This window comes from Macaca mulatta, chromosome 8 (assembly GCF_049350105.2).
Source record: "Macaca mulatta isolate MMU2019108-1 chromosome 8, T2T-MMU8v2.0, whole genome shotgun sequence".
Lineage (NCBI taxonomy): Eukaryota > Metazoa > Chordata > Mammalia > Primates > Cercopithecidae > Macaca > Macaca mulatta.
In genome coordinates this window covers 23,636,659-23,653,984 of record NC_133413.1, presented here as the reverse complement: position 1 = coordinate 23,653,984, position 17,326 = coordinate 23,636,659, and the positions used below count along the sequence as shown (strand labels likewise).

Here is a 17,326-nt window from a genome sequence, read left to right as displayed (position 1 = left end):
TTTGAAAGCTAATAGAAAAGTAGAATGGCTTCTGCTTCATAGCTGTGGACAATAGCATGTGACTGGTTTTGTTGACAGAGATATATCAATCATATACTTTTGAAAGAAACTGAGTCAGACTTTGTACAATGAGAAACAAGTGAATTTGATCAGGTGGAGGGGCCCCTGTCATTCACGGGCTTTTAAAGAAGGTTTCACACATATTCACGTGTTTTGAGTGAGACATGTCCTTGGACGCACACTGGACATGATTGCTGAAGCCAGGTCAGTAGAAACCATTGAAGTTTATTGGCGGTCACAATGCTTACACTGTATGCAGCAAACACCCTTACAAGTCTATCCGCAACCTGATCACGCAAGAAAGGATTCATCACACAGTCGCCAGAGGAGAAGGGAAAAAAATTAACAGGCTTGTTTCTGGGGGTAGAGGAGAGAAATAAAAATAAAACCTAATTGATGAGTGTCCCGTGGGCAAGAGCTGAACTAGAGATGTGTACAACTAGCAGCAACAGTTGTGGAAAAAGTACAAGGCAAATAGCTTTCTCCATTAATTTTCCTCTGTAGGTTATTTCTTTTTTTAATATTCAAAACATTTATTATGGTTTTCATTTTATAAAAATGTATATTTTTTAAGGGGTGGGAGAATGTTAAATACTTCATGCTAGGTAGACCTTGTTATTAAGAACCCCTCCACTGTAGTAACTTCCTCCAGTTCATACATTCATGAGTGCAGGGTACATATATAAATATCCACACGCATACATCCACACACACTGCCTCGAGGGCTGGGGAAGACTAAAATTTATTGGCCACACACAGCAGGGCCTCTGGTGGACTCACCCACATTGCTCCACAGGAGAGCAGTGGGCTCACTTCCTTCTCTCTGGTCTCTACCTTCACAGAGACCAAGAACCCTACAACACGTCGTTAAATCCAACTTTTAGAAGCAAGAGGCATCTGTCTGAGGATGAGGGTAAGCAAAGTAGGAAAGAGGATGGAGATAAGAACACCAAACACTTTTAGCTGGAGTTATTTATCACTGCAAGGGGCTAGGGACCCAGGGCAGAATCTATATGGTCCAAGGGGAGGGACGGTGTTCTGGCATGGCTTAGAGTTCCTAATAACAAGGGTTAATACAGTAACAGGAAGTGATATTTCTGGGTGAGGACAGGGCAATACGAAAAAATATACATTTGGAATTTTAGCTTTTTTTTTTTTTTTTTTTTTGCCTCTCTACTGTGTCACTAAATATATCTCTGCACTCTCACACATCCTTGTCCAGTAAAGCTTCAGGCCACCAGAATACACATTTTCTTCACTCGCATACACAACCCCTCACATCAGCATTGGTGCACTAGACTCTGTAAAAATTTTTCAGTCACACTTTTTGTTTTTAAACTTGAGTCAATATAAACCTTGTTCAAAATGTTATGAAAAAATGTACATGTTTATACAAGGCAGGTTGTGGCAGGACACTAGGGGTTCTCCCCCCTTGGGTGGCCCCAGGAAGAGAGGCTGGAGTCTCAGTTTGTGTCTCTTATCTCCTCCCACCACCCTTCCCACCCAGTCCCCCAGGAACCAGCAGCGCCCTGCCCCCTAGTGAGTGCACTCACACCCCTATTCCCTGGGGATGTAGCTAGTTGACCTTTGCCATTTTCCCCACACCCCTGGAGAAAAGAGCCAGGATCAGCCAGGCCCTCTCCCTTGCAATTGTTCGCCCCTCTGGGCCAAACCAAAGGGACGCTGCTCTGTACAGGTAGAGTCCAAGGAGGTGTCAGCTCATCATGTCATTGCTATTCACGCCATAAGTGGAATTCTTCATCGAGTCGTTGACTTCTCGACGGAATGCTGACAGGTTCTGGGTGAACCTGCAGAGAGGATGCATGTGGGTTGGGGGAGGAGAGTGGCGGGGGTGGGGGGAGGTATTTGCCTAACAGGTTTTTTTTTTTTTTTTTTTTTTTTTTAAACCATGGGAAGTAGAATGTATGAATTGATGGGTTCTGTTTCAAAGATCAGTTAATTTCAGTCTTAAGACTCTAAGAGAAAGTTGGCCTAGAGATCTGGTCAAATCTGGGGCCCTGAGGGCTACCATGGGCTCATGGCAGCACAAAAGAAATCTCACTGACAGAGGTAGGAAGTTGCCCTCACACGTGAGGGCAGTAAGCCAATGAAGCCATCTCATTTCTTAATGCAGCAAGACCAGGTGGTGTAGTGCCGTGCTGTCCAATAGGGCAGCTGATAACCGCATACGGCTACCGAGCCCCTAAATTATGGCCAGTGTGACTGAGAAAATGAATCCAAATTAAATACAATTTAACATTCAGCTCCCCAACTGCATCTTAATTTTAAATTAAAATGCCTTATTTTAAATTAATTAAAATTAAATAAAATTTAAAAATTAATTGCAAAGCCCAGATACACAATGCAGTTATTGGAAAATCCCTAGGTACGTCTGAAACAATCTGGGTATTATGGGAACCTACTTTGTCAACTGTAAATTTATGAAATCTAAATACGGATCAAGTATTTCTGATGAAAATATATGAACTGACATATGCTGTTAAATGTAAAGTACACAGGATTGTGAAAATGTAGTACAAAAAGAATGTGAAAACCCACAATTTAAAAATACTGATTAAACATTGATACAGTATTTTAGATACAATGGGTTAAATAAAATATATTATTAAAATGAATTTTGCCTGTTTAACATGGCTCACTTTTCTATTGGATAGCACTGCTTTAGATGGCCTCCAAACACAGATGTACAAACACTTTAAAGGAACTGCCTGTTTCGTTGATTTGAAAAATAGCAATTGAGGTTTCTAGGCAGGACGCTCTATACTCACCTGTCTCTGTTTTTCGTAAGAAGATTTCGCTCAATGCCTTCCATCAGGTTCTCAAAACACAGGTGCATGGCCTGCTGCTTCTCTGGTGGCTGGCTGTTCACGATACTGTTCCTTAGGTCAGAAAAATACTGTGGGGCAAGGAGTGGAACAGAAGGTAAGAGAAGCAGGGGAAGGCAGATTAGCCCTCTGTCATCTGCAGGGTTGAAGAATGTTTTTCTCTAAGGAGGAATGGAGTATCTACTAAAATTGGACACTTAAAAAAAAATTTCAGGCAAGCACTTGCGGGATAATATGTCTTCATCCTACTAAGAAAATAAAGAATTTTTAAATTGTAAAGTACTTTAAAAGGGTCATCTGATCCAGACCTTTCTTTTATCGGAATCTCAAGACTTGTTTATAGCAGAGCTAGAACTGGAACTTAGGTTTTAGGTCCTCTGATACCCAGGTACATTATTTCCTTGAAAGGTTTTTTTTACTGCCTAGGGGAAACCCTCCTTTATCCTGTGTCTGTGAGCTACCACACATGCTGACTTCTAACAGTTAAGTGATTATGTGATATTGAAAGCACAAATGTGAATTGAAAGGGACATGCTCAGTAAATGACCTATTTTCCCTGTTTCACCACCGTGGGGTGTTTCTATACACATTTCTCCCAGTGCTTGGTGATAGCAAGTGCGTGGTTTTCACTGCTTCTGGGGTTGGCACCAGGGAGCTGGCTCTCTCACCTTTTCATTAAGCAATATCAAGCCAAGTAGTGGTCGGGACATAGACCACTGGTTCCTACAGTCTTCAAAGATGATGATGTTCAGCACCGTGGACAGCATCTGAAAATAGAGAATTTGATGCAGTGACCTAATGTACTGCTACCCAAGATAAAACGACAGATTCCAAATACAGGAGTATATTAGGCTGAAGGCCTTTTCTATATAGGGTAAATCAGACAAATAGTTTGTGAAGCTTCATCTGAGTCTTATATTTCAAGGTTACCTTTTCTTCTAAGATACTCATTTCCTTTCTTATTCTTAAAATTGGTTTGATTACTTCACTTACAAAAATGGATCTTTCCAGGTCACCCCGACTTGTGGGGAATGGGATGGGGTCACGTAACAAAATTACAGTAAGCAAAACCACCTTGCATGATCCCTTCCAGGTACTCAGAGTTGACAGCTTTATGACATTTTGTGAACGTGATGGAGTTCTGAATTATTTCTCTGCTTCTTTAGAGAACAGTGTGGACAAAGGTAATAGTGGCTAAAATCTCAATAGTTACTGATCCCATTTCCTTATCTATTTTCATCTAGCATGTATTTCTGTAAGTTACTTCAAGACACATACAAATAAAATAAAAGCAAGCATATGGTTTGATCTCTCTGTGGCCAGTTATTTCCTTCTGTCTTACATTCTTGTTCCTGTTTTGTAAACAGGAACGCAGGCCTTTAGAAAGCTGGATGCTGCTAACTCTTGCTCTATTTATAGCAGCGGGTGAGCGAAGTAATTTTCACGGATAGAGGATAGTGCTCATGAGATAGGTCCAGGGCACAGGGGTCGTTGTGACACTCAATAATAATAATCCAGAACCTGAGTTTTTTCTACATCCAGTGATTACCTGGCAAACTCAAAATCCACTGCAACTTTAAGACACGGACTTCATCTCAGCAGCAGGAACCTGATGAGATGTTACGTTAATCATGTGTGGGCTCCCCTGTCTTGCAGAGGTCCTTCCTCTGTGGGACACCCCATCACTGCCTCCTATGCCTCCACTTTCTTACCTGCTGGATCATCTCTGGATGCTGCTGCATGATGTGCAGAAAGCGGTCGCTCTCCTGGTTCAGGGGTGTGGTCCTCTTCTTGGTGCTACGTGATAGCTGCTTGAAGAGGTATGTTACAATATGGTCCAGGCAGGAGCAGCAGCCTGTGCACACCATGGTGTCTGTAAGAAAGAAAGGTAGGGGTAGGGCAGAGCTACTGATGGTGGCCTGAGCAAATATGGACTATCTTTGGGTGAGATCCATTAGGGTACTGTGGCCAATTCAGCCAAGGCGGTTGCTCAAGATGACTTGTGTTAACCTCTCACCCTCATTGTATAGCAGGGCTCAATTTCTATGTTTGAAAGTGAGTATGTGGTAATAAAAAATACCGAAATTATTGGCTCCATGTGTTGTGGATGTACATACGTCTTCTGCCTCACACAAAATAACAAACAGTTCGATTCAGCAAGTGCTTCTTTTGTGCCAGATTATGTTCTAAGTACCTTATAGGTGTTATCTCTAATTTATCCTCTCAAGAATTCAGGAAGTAGGTTTTTTGTTTTACACATGAGGAAACTAGAATTAGGAGAGGTTATGCATCGGCCTAATGATCAACTGCTAGTAACTGCAGGAGCTGTGATTAGAATCCAAGAAGCCTGGCTTATGAGCCTATGCTCTGAGTTACCAGTGGGATGTAATTAAACCCAGATTGATGTAGCCTCTGAATGTTTATTGTTTGTTAGAATAGGGTGTGCTGCATCATCTGTTTATCTCCAAAGCATCTCTGGGGGGAGCTGCAGACTCATCTATACATCTTTACAAAGGCAACAGTACAGCACAACCTGTGGACAGAACTCTGATGAGGTGAGGCCAAAGGACTAAGGGGCTGAACCCTTAAAAGAGTAAACAAGTCTCTGATTCCTACGGGACTGACGGTTTATGCAAAGGTCCCTCTACTTTCTTTTTCTTTTTTTTCTTTTTGAGACTGAGTCTTGTTCTGTCGCCCAGGCTGGAGTGCAGTGGCACGATCTTGGCTCACTGCAACCTCTACCTCCCGGGTTCAAGCGATTCTTCTGCCTCAGCCTCCAGAGTAGCTGGGACTACAGGCACGTGCCACCACGCCCAGCTAATTTCTGTATTTTTAGTAGAGACAGGGTTTCACCATATTGGCCAGGTTGCTCTTGAACTCCTGACCTTGTGATCTGCCTGCCTCAGCCTCCCAAAGTGCTGGGATTACAGGCGTGAGCCACCATGCCCGGCCAGGTCCCTGTATTTTCAATAAGATATAAAAAAGTCTTCCAAAACAAGGGCTGATACCTTGATTGGACTGTACTAGGTATGGCTACGCACCCTGATAGAATGATGGAAGTCAATGTGTATCAAAGTGGCACAGAGGCATGGGTAATTCACCACAGTTGATAATCCAAAAGTCAGTCTATGTGTATTTGCAATATATCATCACTATTTGGCAGTTGACTTAATCTTCCTACTTATGTTTTGTTCAGCGTAATATAAAAATGTGTTTTATTCCCTGAACACATAAGATTGTTGGGCCAGGCACAGTACCTCATGCCTGTAATCTCAGTACTATGGGAGGCCGAGCCAGGCGGATCACGAGGTCAGGAGATCGAGACCATCCTGGCTAACATGGTGAAACCCCGTCTCTACTAAAAATACAAAAAAATTAGCCAGGTGTGGTGGTGGGTGCCTATAGTCCCAACTACTCAGGAGGCTGAGGCAGGAGAATGGCGTGAACCCGGGAGGCATAGGTTGCAGTGAGCCGAGATTTCTGCCTGGGCGACAGAGCGACTGTCTCAAAAAAAAAAAAAAAAGATTGTTGGAAGGTAGCCTAGAAACAAAATGGTTGACAGGAGCCATATGGACTAGGATGAAAAAACTTATGGAGCTAGCTGCATGAAACCTTTCCCCAGCCTCCACGGCCCTCAGGACACAATTCAAACGGCCTAATACAGCTTATGGGCGGATCCCCCTCAAGATCTCCAGATTTGCTCCTGCTTATCTCTAAAGCTTCAATTCATTCCTGACTCCTCTGGACTAGTGTGCCAGCCGTCTGGATTTCCTGGTTCCTTCGTCTACAGGTGCAAGTGCTTGCTGTCTCTGCTGCTAGGAACCTTCCCTGGCTAACCAGGGTAACACTTGTCCAGCTTTTAGGTTTATGCTTTGAGGCCAAGTCTTCCAGCCAGTCTTCCTTGATCCTGACCTCCTCATAACCAGGAGTCTAGGTATTCTTGAGGGCTTGTGTAGCACTCTGTACTCACCCCTACTGTAATGTTTAAGTGGTTAAGTATGGTAAACAGGCAGTTGTTTGCTCATGTGTCTGTTCTACCCACCAGATAAGCCCCTTAAGGACGGGACTATATGTTGTTAATTACTGTATCCTCAGTGCTTCCACAGTGCCTTGTACTTAGGAGGCGATCAGTTGAGTGTCTGCTGGATGAGCATGTGCTGTGCATTATATACTTTATTGTTATGGCCAAACCCCCAAGGCAGTGATCTTTTTGGACACTGGGGCAAGATTCTTTCTGTTTAGTTAAGTGGTAAAAAACAAAGCTACCAACTCACTCCACCCAGGTGCTTACCAAGTGCAGTAAGTCCTTCAGAAATGGAAGAGAGAATATACATGATGACACGAGGTTCCAGGCTTGCAATAAAGTTCATATGGTCCTGGGTCAGGACTTCCAGTAGTGAATAATAAGACTGGCTGAGCTTGGGGTAATCCTGTGGGAGAGGAGGAAGAAGAAAATCAGCTTAGGCACTATGCACTCCAGCATGCAGGGGGACGATCTTAAATAGCTTAGCTCCTTTCAGCTGGGAAAACAGAAGACTTAGTTACAGCAAAAGGAGCTAGCTTATATAGTTTCTCAAGAGCAGTGTTTAGTCATGGTCTCAGGTGAAAAAGGCTGAATGTGATGAGGAACAAGATTCTGGCAATGCAGCGTAAGGCTTACCAAGAGATCACTGTGGGGAATAGAGAGGAGCAGCTTGATGAAGGTCTGCAGAGCATTGTCCAGGGCATCATCTCCATAGAGACGAAAGACTCCAAAATTGACGTAACTCCCACTGAGAGCAGCCTTCAGCATGGAGAAGCAGATGGAGATGCCCTTGAGCTTCAGAGCATAGACCTGATCCTTTGGGACCTCTCCTAGTGTCAGGATGCGATTGCCTGAGTAGACATGTCATATATGTTATTCAACCACATTAGAAGTGCTCGTTTAGTTCAGCCTTCCTACTCCAAAGGCATACAAGTTCCAGCAGGTCCCTGGTGACAGGTGGCACTCTAATGCACACGTATTAGCATAAATAGGAATGCTGTCCTGGCTCCTGCCAGGGCTGGCTGGAGACCCACATGCTGGTTACAGTGTGGTGACTGAGCTGGAATTAACTTCTAGAGGCATGATTATCTGAAGCACTTACCATACATTGTTATCATCTTGCTGGTTTCTCGGAAGAGTAAGATGCCATTGGGGGAAGAGACATCAAACTGGAGTCGCTGGGATCTGAGCAGAGGGCACAGAAGGAGAAAAAGTCAGAGGTGTTTTCTTGGAAGACTGGGGTACTGAGGCTCTCATCTGAGTACTTTGGGTGATCCTGTATTTACATTAAGATAAGCAATTGCCTATCCTAATATGAGAATAACCAAGTTATAGACATTTAACCATGAAGTAGCTTCTACCCTGAAGACCAACATGCTAGATTCAGATTCTCCTGCTCAAATTAAAAACATTTATAAGAAAAAAAATGTAGCAGCAGATAAAATTACTATTTGAAAATTCTTATTTGATTAAAGTATATTTTCTTTTTTTTTGAGACGGAGTCTTGCTCTGTCACCCAGGCTAGAGTGCAGTGGTGCGATCTCAGCTCACTGCAAGCTTCGCCTCTTGGGTTCACAACATTCTCCTGCCTCAGCCTCCAAAGTAGCTGGGACTATAGGCACCAGCCACCATGCCCGGCTAATTTTTTGTATTTTTAGTAGAGACGGGGTTTCACCGTGTTAACCAGGATGGTCTCCATCTCCTGACCTTGTGATCCGCCCACCTCAGCTTCCCGAAGTGCTGGGATTACAGGCGTGAGCCACTGTGCCTGGCCTTGATTAAGTAACTTTCTACCCATCGCCTCTTGATACTAATGCAGAGCCCTTCACCTTTACGGCTTCAGTGGCAACTGAGGGAGGGGCCAAAGCATTGTTACCATTTTATATGAAGAAAAGATGCATAGGGACTTGGAATGGTCCAAAAGAAGTCAGACAGAGAAGGCCAAAATTTGTAACCATCTTGGTTTTAAGTTCCTGACTCTTTTGTCTGCTCTATGTTTTGATGAGCTTTATTAGATTCAAGTTGGTAAGACCTGAAAAGCCCAGGAGTCCTTCCTACTTCCTCTTTCCTACACCCCCACACTAAATCCATCAACATCTAACTCTAAAATAACCCCAAATCCACCTTTCCCTTATATTCTCTCTGCTTCTAATCTGCCTTCAGTCCCATTCTTCACATGGTAGCCTTTCAAAAACTTAAATGAGATAATTTTAATCCCTTGTTGAAAACACTCGAGCGGCTTCCCACTGCGACGAGAATCAATGCCACTCTTCATCACTGCTGTGCAAAGGTGCTAGACCATCTGGCTCCGCTTGCTGGTCTGACCCACTCCCACAGACTCCCCCACCAACCAGGCTCCTGCCACAAGTCCCAACAAGCTTGTCCTATCTCAGGACTCCTGCAGCTGTTTTCTGTTTAGAAGACTCCTTATCTTTGCAGGGCTACTGGAATCTTTCTTGTCATTTAGATCCTACTTAATATTACCTTCTCTGAGAGGTCTTCCCCAACCCTCCTGTCCTTCAATTCCCCTCTATTTTACTGCCTTGTTTTATTTTGTTTCATGGCCCTTAATCACTGGAAAGATCTTTCATACGTGTTTTTATTGTCTGTCTTCCCCACCATTTGTAAAATCAAAGAGGGTAGAGATTTTGTCTGGCATAGTGGCTAAGAAGTTTTGGCAAAGAGGCCGGCCACGGTGGCTCACGCCTGTAATCCCAGCACTTTGGGAGACTGAGGCGGGCGGATCACGAGGTCAGGAGATCGAGACCATCCTGGCTAACATGGTGAAACCCCGTCTCTACTAAAAATACAAAAAAATTAGCCAGGTGTGGTGGTGGGCACTTGTAGTCCCAGTTACTCAGGAGGCTGAGGCAGGAGAATGGTGTGAACCCGAGAGGTGGAGCTTGCAGTGAGCCGAGATCGCACCATTGCACTCCAGTCTGAGCGACAGAGCCACACTCCGTCTCAAAAAAAAAAAAGGTTTTGGCAGAGTAAGTGCTCTCAAGTATCTATTTTATAAATGAGTAACTCTTGAATATAAGTCTCCTGGGAAGTTATAGCCTCTTTAAGTATTACCCACTCCATAAGGCAGTTTTAAAACTTATTAATTCTGCTGGGCATGGTGGCTCACGCCTGTAATCCCAGCACTTTGGGAGGCCAAGGCGGGCGATCACCTCAGGTCGGGAGATCGAGACCAGCCTGACCAACATGGAGAAACCCCGTTTCTACTAAAAACACAAAATTAGCTGGGCGTGGTGGCGCATGCCTATAACCCCAGCTACTTGGGAGGCTGAGGCAGGAGAATTGCTTGAACCCGAGAGGCGTAAGTTGCAGTGAGCCAAGATAGTGCCATTGCACTTCAGCCTGGGCAACAAGAGTGAAACTCCGTCTCAAAATAAATAAATAAATAAATAAATAAAAATAAAGACCTTATTAATTCTCTCAGGACTGCCATGAGAGACCAATGCCCATTCCTGAAATTCTAGGAAAGCTAAGATGCTAGACTTTTCTTTTTCACTATCCTTAATTTGGTGTTTTGAAAATCTTTCTCACTTTTTTTTTTTTTTTTTGAGATGGAGTCTCGCTCTGTTGCCCAGGCTGGAGTGCAGTGGCGCGATCTCGGCTCACTGCAAGCTCCGTCTCCTGGGTTCCCGCCATTCTTCTGCCTCAGCCTCCCGAGTAGCTGGGACTACAGGCGCCCGCCACCGCGCCCGGCTAATTTTTTGTATTTTTAGTAGAGACGGGGTTTCACCGTGGTCTCCATCTCCTGACCTTGTGATCCACCCGCCTCGGCCTCCCAAAGTGCTGGGATTACAGGCATGAGCCACCGCGCCCGGCCTTCTTTCTCACTTTTTAAAAGCAAATTTTTATTGATCCTGCCACAACCTCTCTAATAAATACCTTTCTTAAGGAAGGGTATTCCAATACCTATCCTTCTCAATGTCTGTAACCATGAAATGTGATGGACAAGACACCATTACCAGATGTTATTGTACCTGTGGGCAGGAAATCAGAATCTTGGTTGCCAAATTTACTTCTCCTAAGAATGGACATCCGGAGATTCTTTTTATTTTACTTATTTTGAGACAGGGTCTTGTTCTGTCACCCAGGCTGGAGTGTAATGGCATAATCTTGGCTCACTGCAACTTCTGCCTCCCAGGCTAAAGTGATCTTCCTATCTCAGCCTCCTGAGTAGCTGGGACTACAGTTGTGTGCTACCATGTCCAGCTAATTTTTTGTAGAGGTGAGTTTCACCACGTTGCCCAGGCTGATCTAGAACTACTGCATTCAAGCAATCTGCCCACCTTGGCCTCCCAAAGAGCTAGGATTACAGGCATGAGCCACCGTGCCCCACTGGAGACTTTTTAAAAGTGACTTACTGGCCGGGCGTGGTGGCTCATGCCTGTAATCCCAGCACTTTGGGAGGCCGAGGCAGGCATATCACGAGGTCAGGATATTGAGACCATCCTGACTAACATGGTGAAACTCCGTCTCTACTAAAAATACAAAAATCGGCCGGGTGTGGTGGTGGGCACCTATAGTCCCAGCTACTCGGGAGGCTGACGCAGGAGAATGGAGTGAACCCAGGGGGCGGAGCTTGCAGTGAGCCAAGATTGTGCCACTGCATTCCAGCCTGGGAGACAGAGCAAGACTCCACCTCAAAAAAAAAAAAAAAGAAAAAAAAAAGTGACTTATTTCCTGCAGTTGACTATGGTTTTGTGTAGTTAGGAATACTATTCTTCCAAACAAACAAAAACAGAAAAACTTTTCAAATTTTAAAATGCAGCAACGAATCTTATTATCTCCCACAATCTGCCCAAAGCACTAGATACAGCAAATCCTCTCAGATAACAGGGCAGATGTGCCCTTGCAAGCTCTGCCTCCTGCTTACCTATTATGAACTAACTCAGCCATCAACTTGAGTACAGGTGTAGTACAGGCTGGATCATGGTACCAGAGCTCAATTGCCCGTTGGAGAATTGGCATATAGGATGGATATCTGTAAATGAGAAGCTAAGGAAAGATTTCTGATTCCAGAAAGGTACAGAATTTAAAAGTGTTTTTCAGTACTAGCCAAGCACAAACTTGTCAAATTACAGTTCTTTAAGTTCCTGTCTCTTGCTTGCTAATCTTAGGGTCTTTCTAACCAGAAGATACTAAAGTGATTTTGCGTTCTTTAACCTGTAAAAGGCATATAATAATACATTTTAGTTTACATAGTGCCCTTCTTCTGAAGAGTATGATGTATTTCATATTGTTACTTATCCTTTCATCACTTCTATGGTATTACAGGGGATCAGCTCATTTCCTTTACATAACTATTAAAGAGGGAACTGGATTTGAAATAATCTGCATAAGGGTATGAAGTCAGTAAAGTCAGACTTCCTAATTTGTAAAAGTTGTTTTTTATCCTTTTTTTTTTATTTTTATGTTTTCTGAGACGGAGTCTCGCTCTGTCACCCAGGCTGGAGTGCAGTGGTGTGATCTCGGCTCACTGCAAGCTCTGCCTCCCAGGTTCACGCCATTCTCCTGCCTCAGCCTCCCAAGTAGCTAGGACTACAGGCACACGCCACCACGCCCAGCTAATTTTTTGTGTTTTTTAGTAGAGACGGGATTTCACCATCTTAGCCAGGATGGTCTTGATCTCCTGACGTCGTGATCCGCCCACCTCAGCCTCCCTAAGTGCTGGGATTACAGGCGCGAGCCACCGCGCCCGGCCTTTTAATTTTTTTTAGTAGACTGAAACATCTCTCTAAATATAGCAAAACCAACAGGTCTACAGTGGTATATAGTTCTGCAGGCATTTATATTTGAGATCCAAAAGAAAAACTGGGAGACTACCTCATTCATGTTCTAACCTCAGACAACCTTATGTCTGTCATAAGGTGGCTTCCAGGACATATATAGGCCTTCTGGGTAACTCTTCATCTTCTTTGCCTCACTACCCTCCCTTCCCCCCACACCCTCTCTGGACCCCATCACCCAATCACACTCCAGTTAAGGCATGCTGTAGTGTGCTCCTAGTTTGAGTTAGGATACATCCATTCAAAGAGCATCATGAAGCTGGTCTTGGCATTGAAAGCGAAAGCGATCCCTCTCAGGTCTCTTACTAGGCCAACTAGAGTTCGCTGTAGTAGAAGGCAAAAATGTTAAAATAGAAGACAAAACTGCAACAGTCTAATGAGGATTCCACACATGTGTCAAGTTCTTCCTCTCACTGTTCAACAAACACTCCTTCTCAAATATTCTGATTCAATCTCTTCTATGCTAGAATGGCATATTTTCATTATGTTTTGGAAGTTTGAAGTTTGTTAGCTTTGGAAGTTTGTTTTGCCAAGAAAATAGGTTCCTGGTTCATAGCAAAAATAGAGGCTGATAAGGTTTTAAGACATTGAAGTAATACATCACATGTAAAAAGTGAAAAAGCTTTGAGTCCACCCAGGGAGGAAAGGAGGGGAGGGAGGGAGGAAAGGAGGGGAGGGAGGCAGGGAGGAAAGGCGGCGAGGGAGAGAGGGAGGGAGGAAAGGCGGGGAGGGAGGGAGGAAAGGCGGGGAGGGAGGGAGGAAAGGCGGGGAGGGAGGGAGGAAAGGCGGGGAGGGAGGGAGGAAAGGCGGGGAGGGAGGGAGGAAAGGCAGGGAGGGAGGGAGGGAGGAAATGAGGGGAGGGAGGGAAAGAGGGGAGGGAGGGAGGAAGGAAGGGAGAGAGAGACAAAGAGACAGAGACAGAGAAACACATGGCAAAGAAACCCACTCAAAAAGCCAGAAAAAAGCAAAAAAGAAAAACAGAAGTCCCAAAGAAAAAGAGGTAGAAGAGTCATATATACCCTAATGGTTTATACCCTAAAGGAAGTCAGATGCAGGCCCTGCCAAGAAGAAGACAAAGGGGAGTCTACACAGCACCTCTCCCTTTGGGTGGGCCATCTAGATGAGACTATGTTTAATCTGTACTCTCCATTTGCAGAAAAAGAGACTGATGCTTAAAGAGGCCAAAAAACTTCCCCCAGTCATGCTGCCAGGTAGTAGGAGGGCCCAGATCAGGACTCATACATAACACCAAGACTCCAAATCCAATACTCACTCTCTCAATAAAACTTTTACTTGGGACATGAACAGCAATAAAACTACTTTAAAAATCGTACTTTGGGATTTGTCTCCAAACGTGGAGACAGAACAGCAACAATATCTGGTCGTCATCAATATGCTCAAGAAGGTTGCACATTTGGGGATCTTGACACATTTGGCAAAAACATCCCTTCTGTTAACAGTCTGCTTGTAAGCAAACAGTTCTCTCCTAAGCTGATACCACAAGCTCAGTTTTCCAGTCTAAGACTGGGTCAGTATCTTAAAAGACTACATGGGACATGACAAAGAAGTGGGTGATAGCTGTAGTCCACTACCAAGGTTGTTCTTTTGGTTAATTTTACTTGCTTTACATGAAACTAATACCATATAATGGGAACAGGGCTGATATTCACTGATATCCCTAAATCCTTGATACTGGTTGATACTCTAGCCTACAGTTGCTCATATGTTCCAGAATAACCCAGGCTTTGAATGGTACCTATCTCAGACCCTAAAACACAAGTATAAAGGGGAGAGAGGTCTGGATTAAGTATTGCTTTCTGTCTACCCTGCTGATTTGTAGATGGAAAAAGAAAAGGCTAAAGATGAAAAAGGAGAGCTTTAGAATGTTAGGTAAAGCCTGGCATTTTTTTCTGGCAATACCCTGGCTATCTGGTAGTTCTACCATTCAGCCTTGGTGCCCTGAGGAATACTGTAAAAAGTCCTACCAATACTAACATCCTGGTGTCTTCTGATTTTGACACAGGTCAAGAGAACAGTATGTATGAAGTAAAAAGATGAGGAAAGCAACAATCAAGAAATGACAATGCTAAGAGTTAGAAAACAAGAACTTAGAATTCCATGTATGTGGAAATTCACTGGGCATCGTGTCTCATGCCTATAATCCCAGCCACATGGGAAGCTGGGGCAGGAGGACTCTGCTTGAGCCGAGAGTTCAAGGCTTGCAGTGAGCTAGGATCATGCCACTGTACTCCAGCCTGGGCAACAGAGTCAGACTCTGTCTCTAAAAAAAAAATTAAAAATAAAAACTCATATATGTGGAAATTCTTAAACCTTCTAAATGACTCAAGTATCAAAGAAGAAATCTCAGTGGATATTAGAAATCACAAAAAACTGAATAATGAAAATGTTCCATATTAAAATCATGGATTCTGAAGATCTATTTCACAACAATGTAGAAATACTTGACATCACTGACCTGTACATGTAAAAATGGTAAAGATGGTAAACTTTGTTTTTTACCACAATTTTAAGAAAACCCAACTGGTCACTAATGAGCAGTATTAAAAATGAGAAGGGGATGTAATTAAAGATAAAACTGAGATTAAAAAGGCAGTAAGAAAACTGTAAACAACTTTATGCTAATATATTTGAAAACTCAGATAAAAAAAATCCTAAGAGCTACTTAAGCAAATACATTTAATATAAAAATAGAAGTTTACAAATCTGGTTCTGCAATTCCAAAACCCTAGAAGTACAAGATATTAAAAAAAGCTAAGGCAGTGGATAGTTTACGGTCAAGCACAATTTTCACTCAGGGACTGCCCTAAACCAGAAGCTGATTAATTACTGGGTAAAAGACTCACTCACCTTTGCCTCCTGCTCGTTAAAACTATTGGTGCTAAACATCTGGGCCACAGCCTCAAACGCTGCTGTGAGTGGCAGCATGAACTGCTCATACTGATCTTCATCCTCTCCTGTAAAGGAAACATCGCAGGGTATAACCCCAATACCAAGAATTCAAAGCTGTGCACATGGGAAGATGGGATGAAAGATGAGCAGACCCAGGAGAACTCAAGGGGGTCCCTTTATTATCCCAACAGGTATTGGTAGCAATTTAAGAATAACATGTATATATAGAAACAGAATTTTTAAACTAGAAGATGACAGAAATCACCTAGTCTAGGCTAGGTTTGTTGATGCTGAGCCACAGTACCAGAGATTGGTATGTATATAAGGTACTATGTTATTTATTTATTTTGCCTTGCTGAGAATTAGCAAGTCATTGGAGAAAAGAATGAAGCTGGTGCGTGAGAACGAGATGAGACTCAAACTTCAAATGGGTACAGAGGTTTCATTCACACTCAATTTTTTTTTTTTTTTTTTTTTTTTTTTTTGAGACGGAGTCTCGCTCTGTCGCCCAGGCTGGAGTGCAGTGGCCGGATCTCAGCTCACTGCAAGCTCCGCCTGCCGGGTTTACGCCATTCTCCTGCCTCAGCCTCCCGGGTAGCTGGGACTACAGGCGCCCGCCACCTCGCCCGGCTAGTTTTTTGTATTTTTTAGTAGAGGCGGGGTTTCACCGTGTTAGCCAGGATGGTCTCGATCTCCTGACCTCGTGATCCGCCCGTCTCAGCCTCCCAAAGTGCTGGGATTACAGGCTTGAGCCACCGCGCCCGGCCCACACTCAATTTTTAAAAAAGTCATCTTTCATAAACCTAGAAGGTTTTATGTCATTTTGGTAGGATTAAATTTAAACAGCTGAAAATTAGAGTAATACCACTGGGCTTTAGTTATTAACTGACCTGAAACTGCTAATATCACCACTACTGCTACAAAAGTGATTAAGCCCTTCTGGCTCATCTGTGCTAGAAAACTGGATAATAAAAAGTCATGTTGATTGTTTCAAGTGGGTGTATACCTCCCTGTGGGGTGAAGTTATCTGGCCAACAAGATATATTTAGGAATCTCAATTCCTTTATTTAACACCCGAAGAATATGAAGAAAATTTTAAAGCCACTGCATATCGGATGAAAACTTCAGGAGCAGACTGTTACTCTCTTTCAGTTACAAGGACCTCGACAGCATGCTCTGTTCTTGGTGAAATCAGACTGTTATTTCAGATAGTTTTGTTACGTTGAAATAACAGAAAAGGCCTCCCCACCATCTAGTTTTCAGTCCTCAAATAAAAATTTAGAATAGTGCCAGATGACTTCATGAGCCACTACGATTTCTTACGGTACCTAAATCCACCATGAGGAGACGCCCCAGTGCTGTGTAGAAGGTAGTTCGACACCGCATGTCTGTCAGGTTGGACTGATTGTTAATACCCAAAAATGAAAAGTGCTCGCTCTATTGAAAAAAAGAAAACAAGTTAAAGGTAAAAACATGAGTTAGAGGCAGAATGCAAGCCAGTAATCAGAGAAGTATGGAGCCCTTTCAAGCCAACGGCTATGTAGTCATTCCTTGAGGATCTGAAGGTCTTTTTTTTTTTTGAAGGCAGGCTACCGTTGTTACTATTACTAATTTATCTGCAGTATGAGTAGCAGTAGGTGACTTCACCATAACTCAGATCATCTGGATCTCAAAGAGCCATT

General features: G+C 43.4%; 1 protein-coding gene across 17 annotated transcripts in view; it reads right to left on the bottom strand.

Annotated features, from left to right (window-relative positions):
• Positions 1-265: 265 nt before the first annotated feature.
• XPO7 (exportin 7) overlaps positions 266-17,326 on the bottom strand; it is an 89,556-nt gene continuing 72,495 nt past the window's right edge. For 15 of the 17 annotated variants that reach the window (XM_077943135.1, XM_077943139.1, XM_077943128.1 and 12 more), the window contains 11 exons: positions 16,973-17,081; positions 15,603-15,709; positions 12,970-13,058; positions 11,822-11,929; positions 8,033-8,115; positions 7,567-7,781; positions 7,198-7,336; positions 4,619-4,779; positions 3,575-3,673; positions 2,850-2,977; positions 266-1,868 (listed from right to left, as the gene is read on the bottom strand). In XM_077943135.1, coding sequence (XP_077799261.1) covers positions 1,775-1,868; positions 2,850-2,977; positions 3,575-3,673; positions 4,619-4,779; positions 7,198-7,336; positions 7,567-7,781; positions 8,033-8,115; positions 11,822-11,929; positions 12,970-13,058; positions 15,603-15,709; positions 16,973-17,081 — 1,332 coding nt within the window. In that variant the 3' untranslated portion in view covers positions 266-1,774. Of the gene's footprint in view, positions 1,869-2,849; positions 2,978-3,574; positions 3,674-4,618; positions 4,826-7,124; positions 7,337-7,566; positions 7,782-8,032; positions 8,116-11,821; positions 11,930-12,969; positions 13,059-15,602; positions 15,710-16,972; positions 17,082-17,326 lie in introns of all 17 variants that reach the window. The other 2 variants (XR_013397111.1, XR_013397112.1) reach the window with 2 other exon arrangements.